The sequence below is a fragment of the Arachis duranensis genome, chromosome 1, assembly GCF_000817695.3.
Source record: "Arachis duranensis cultivar V14167 chromosome 1, aradu.V14167.gnm2.J7QH, whole genome shotgun sequence".
NCBI classification, from domain to species: Eukaryota; Viridiplantae; Streptophyta; class Magnoliopsida; order Fabales; family Fabaceae; genus Arachis; species Arachis duranensis.
In genome coordinates, this window is record NC_029772.3 from 8292781 (window position 1) to 8298586 (window position 5806).

At 31.2% G+C, this 5806-nt stretch overlaps 1 protein-coding gene across 1 annotated transcript in view; it reads left to right on the top strand.

Moving 5' to 3' along the window:
• The first annotated feature begins 5002 nt into the window (after positions 1 to 5002).
• Positions 5003 to 5806, top strand: part of LOC107495562 (cold-responsive protein kinase 1) — a 6101-nt gene continuing 5297 nt past the window's right edge. The window contains exon 1 of the mRNA XM_016116711.3: positions 5003 to 5482. Within this exon, the coding sequence (XP_015972197.1) occupies positions 5091 to 5482 (392 nt within the window). The 5' untranslated portion in view covers positions 5003 to 5090. The remainder of the gene's footprint in view (positions 5483 to 5806) is intronic.

Genomic DNA, 5806 nt, shown 5'->3' on the forward strand with positions numbered 1-5806 from the left:
TGGAAAGAGTTGGTACCGCTGAGAATTGAGCTTTTTGGATGGTTTGTCCTAGTTGGTACGGTGAATACTAAAGAGAGGTTGAGTAGATTGGGCGTTATTCATCAAAGTGACAATATGTATGTGTCATGTGTAAAAAGGAGATGGAATTTATTCATCATTTGTTTCTTTTATATGAGTTTACGTGGTAGGTGTGGTGCGTTTGGTTGAGATATTTTCATAGAGCTTAAGCTGTCTCAGAAACCATTAAATGTCTGTTTGAGAATTGGATTGACATGCTTAATAGAAAAGAGGAGCAGAAAATGTGGCTAACAGGTTCTTTGCAGTGATTTGGAACATCTGGTTGGAACGTAATGACAGAATTGTCAACAATAAAAAAGCAGATGTTAAAATCATATAAAGAATGACATTTTTGAGCTACAAACTGTGAATTGGTATTGATTCTTTTGGTTATTAATAACAATGCCGGAGATAACAGAAGATTAATGACCTTTATGGTTGGGTTTGCTTTTATTATGCCTGTTTGTTTGTTGCTCCACTTTAATATGTTGAGCTTTCTTTGTTTCAAAAAAAAAATTATTATGTTTCTTTTATAACCTGCTAAGTATTCTCTTTTTTTTTCCCTTTAGTTTCACGATAAATACATGTGATATATTATTTTATGTTTATTTCGCAGTCTATGACAACCTAATTAAAAAAAGTAACATAAATATATAATTTATTTTTAACACAAATAAAAAATTTCATTTAAATAAAAAATTCCATGAAATATAATTATCTCAAGAATAAACCGATGTTCTGAAAATCGGTTCGAACCGGCTGGTCGAATCAGTCGAACCGTGAACCAGACGCTAAAGCGGTTCGAACAATAAGAAAAACCGTAAAATTAGGAAACCGATGTTGAAATGACGAACCGACCGGTTATCGGTCAATCGAATCGAACCGAGACTCGGCCAGTTTTTTAGATGTGCAGCAAAACGCTGCCATTTTGCGTTTTGTGAACCCTAATTCCCTTTGCCCTTCGCACAATCGCACTTGCCTAGTTGCCTCCCACACCCACAGTTCAGCTTCAGCACTTCACCTCTACTCTCATCAAGGGTCAGAGAGAGTGAGAGACATAGAGAACGCCTGAACGCCGTCAGTACCGTCACTCCGTCAGTACCGTCACTCCGTCAGCACCGTCGCGCCGTCAGCTCTGTCGCGCCGTTGGGTCCGTCGCACCGTTAGCTCCGTCAGCTCCGTCACGCACTCAGCTCTGTCGCGCACTCAGCCACTTCGACCAGTCACCTCCTTCGAGCTCTGAGAGAAAGCAATAGAGTTCGGTTGAATTTGTGAAGCCTGAAGCCTCAAGGAGTCAAGGTGCCTTCGAGCTCTGAGAGAAAGCAATAGAGTTCCAAGTAATTTTTATTTTAGTTATGAACTTATGATTGCTTGATTGAATCACTGAATAACTGTTGCATGATGAATTGACTCTGAGTCTCTGATGCTGTGATGAAATCTGATACTGTGAACTCTGATGAAACTGTGAACTCTGATTTTGTGACATGATTTTGTCATTGTGAACTCTGATATTGTATACTCTGATTTTGAGAGATGATTTTGTGAACAAAGAATTTTTTGAACTCTGATTTTGTGACATGATTTTGTGAACTCTGATATTGTGAAATCTGATTGTGTGAACTCTGATTTTGTGACATGATTTTGTGAACTCTGATCTTGTGAAATCTGATTGTGTGAACTCTAATTTTGTGACATGATTTTGTGAACTCTGATTTTGTCAACACTGATTTTGATAAATGATGAACTGCTAAACTTTGAACTTTGGATGTTGTTTGTTCATTTGTTGTGAATTTGAGAGTTGAGATTATTGGGTTGGATTGCTGGTAATATTTAGGTATGGATGAAAGTATCAACCAAGAACTACCTAGGAATAATAATGCTGAAAATAATTCTGCTTCGAATGAACGTTCTCTTCCTCCCGCGAGTAATGAAAGTTAGTCACAAACTTCTAGTGTTCGGGGAAAAACTGATCCTGCTTGGAGATACGTTGCTTTACAAAATATAAATGGAAAATCGCATTACCAATGCTTATTTTGTCTGAGTACTTTTGGGGGGGCGGGGGAATTAATAGAATGAAAAAGCATTTGGCGAAGTAGTGGAAATGAAGGTGATGAAATCAATGACGCAAATCTGCAGCAAGTTATGGAGGATTTTGATGATTGATGATAAACTTGGATCATTTTGATGCTGCTATGTTATGTTTGCTTGGTTGTTTTGTTTGTTGACTTTTGATTTTTGAATTTGTATTTGAATGAGATTATAACATTTTGATTTATGTAGTACTTTTAATTTGAATGATATTTTAAAGTTTAGATTAGACTATAATTATATTTTTATGTGCTTATTTATATTTTATTTATTATTTTATTATAAAACGGTTTTTTCGGTTCAACCACGGTCGAACCGGTTAAACCTATGAACCAGTGAACTAGTACCTAGAACGGTTCGATGACCGATTCTGTTTTCAGAACCTTGGAATAAATATTTATAGTTGACTTTATTCCTATTATATAAGTTGACTTATTTTGGGATTAAATATATTTTTATCTTTAAAATTTGTTAATTTTAAAAACTCATAAGCTTTATTTTTTATTTTAATTTTATGTAAAAAAAATTTTAAATTATATTAAATATATCTCTTGTAGCTAACTTTAAAAAAAATTAAGACCATTTTAGTAACAATTTTCATAAGAACAACTTTTAAAACAAACAAATCACATAATTGTTTCTAAATTTTTTAAAATTTTAGATGTCAGTGATATATTTGATAAAAATTAAAATTTTTTGGACAAAACTTAAATAAAATAAAATTTAAAGATAATTTTAAAATTTTTAACAATTTTTAAGAATAAAAAATATACTTTACCTCTTTTTTTCTAGCATTATATAAGAATTGAAGTTGAAATAAATAACAAATTAATCTGAGTTACCGAGTAAATAAGTCACCCTGCTACCACAAATTCTAACAGCTGTGGAAACATGGAGCATTATTTCTGCATTTGGAACTTAGTTGAAGACCAAGACTTAATTATTGGCAAGTTGCAAGGGCAATGCATTCATCATCTCTTATCTTCTTTTGTCTTTGCATCATATAGGAATTGAAGTTGAAATAAATAACCAATTAATCTGGAATATGGACTCTGTTATAATAATAAGGTAGAACTAAGATTGGAACTCAGTAGAGGACAATATTAGGTCTAATTGGATTGAGAAGGTTGGTATTATAAATGAGGAGTTGTCAAGCGGGTCATGTTCATCATATGGTTTTTGGAAAATATGTGGAAATTTGATGATATTGAAGTGAAAGGGAGTGTTATGTGTAGAAATGTGACCAAAAGTGATGAATGCTATATAGAGTATAGACTGACAGTTGCTGGTGTTTTTTTGTTATTTTATCTTTTGATGTTGTCTTGATGTATTGCTATGATATGTCATGTTAGTTTTAAAGTTGTTGGAATTGTTAGAGAAATTTTAATTATGAGAGTCGAGATACAAAATTTTTATCCTTTAGTATTTTTAGAAAATGGGAATACAAGAGATTTAAATTTCTGAAACTAGAGATTGAAATTTTAATAACATTTTTTTAAAAATATTTTTATTTAATTTTTTAAATTTCAAATCTATTACTCAATTTTTGTATGTATCTTAAACTAAATATGATATTTAGACATAATTCAGTACAATATATTTTATACCAAACACAATACAAAAATTTAATTTAATTTTAATTACTGACTTTCAATCTAAATCTCTCTTCTAAAAGCAATCTAAAAGATCTCTATGGAACATGGAGCATTATCCCTGCAACTGGAACTTAGTTGAAGACCAAGACTTATTAATTGCAAGTTGTAGGGGCCATGCCATTCATCATCTTTGATGTTCTTGTCTTTGCATTGTTGTCATGCTCTGTTGACCTTCAATTCCTTTGATGTCATGGTGCGTGTGGACCTGCCTACCCACAATTTCAGCTTCTTCTTTTTTATTCTAATTTTTCATTAAACTGAACTATTATAATCTTTTTGGTAACAACTAAGTTAGATTGCTCTAATAGTTAATTTACTAATCTGCTTAAAATAAGTATCGAGAGTTTGAATCCTTAACATGACCACTATATATAATATCGTCGATTCATTGAAATTTTTAAATCCTTCAAGCTAAGGAAGAAGAGAATTTGTTCTTTGCAAAGTGATTTCTACAATTCTACACTTCACTTTGTTTCATGATTAATGTTCCATCCTTTTGATATTCTTTTAACCCTTATGTTTAATTTCCATTACAAGTCGAGGGGGAAAGTGTTTCTCAAATCAAAGATAAGCAATAATTATATCAATTTTTTTATTTGTCGCCTAAAATGAAGTGGAAAATAATAGTTTAAATATTGATCCAAACGAATGGTGTGCCAACATTTTAGTTTCTTGCTTTCCGCTTAAAAAATATTTACAATTACTTTTAGTTTTTTACATAATTTTTACTACTTACAATAAAAATATGATTGCTATTGTCAGCATATACAAGATACAAATAATTTAAATATTACAAATTTAATTTCATATACTATTAATATAAAATTTTTTTATACAAATATTAAATTGAGTATTATCACATAATTAAAATTATTTTTCTAAAATTTATTATTTAAAAAATTGTTTGAAATGGATGAACTTAATTAGAACACTCTGTATGAAACTAAGAAATTTTTTGAGAATATTTAAAAAGTGTTATCTATTTTAGTATATAAAATATCGAAAATGTTTGGTAACAAAAGAAAATCAACCAAAAATAGCCATAACTTACCTTATTTAATATTTATTAATTGTTGCGACAATTAATGAATACTAAATAATACAAATTTTGCTTATTTTTTTTTTATCTCCCTAGCATTATCCATAAAATATCTATATATATAGTCTATACATCATTAATGAGATCTCTCTATGTTCACATATACATGCACAACACCCAACCAAATCCATAGATAATAATATCCCAACTTTCATAACCAAAACAATCAATATTTTTTTCTCATCATCTTCATGATGTTGAATAAACCACTCAAACTCTTGGCCTTGACCTTAATCATATTATGGTCATGGTGGACTTCATTCCATTTCCATGGAGCATTAGGAGATCCGCAAACCCTTTTGCTCAACAAAGGTTGCAGCCAATACAACGCAACCAACTTGTCGAATTTCAACCAAAACCTAAACTCAACTTTGAGAGATCTTAGAAACCAAAGTAAGAGTATGGATTTTGGTACATCACACCATGCCGTAGGAGCAGATCCTGTCTACGGCATGTTTCAATGCAGGGACTACTTATCAAAGGCTGATTGTGCCACGTGTTTTTCTGTCGCCGCCGCCCAAATTCGCAATTGCTCCGCCGGAGCTAATGGTGCCCGGGTGATATATGATGGATGTTTCATCCGGTAATTAATACAAACTCCATCAACTATATGTTATAAAATAAATTCTTTAATGAGGTCTAGAGTAAGAAAATTTAGACTTTCACAACTTTTTCTTTTGTCGACACCGTATATATGAGTTTACTAGAGTTACAGTCCAATTATTTTGTTCCTTTTTTTTGTTTGTCAACATCACAAAACTCTTGAAATATTATGCATTTTCTTCTTTTATTTTTCTTCTAATTTTTCATCAAACTTAGAATTTACAAAGGAAGTAATATTTCACTTATAAAATTAAAATTAATATTTAATTATTCTGTTTGTCTCTATAATTTTATCGAATTTATA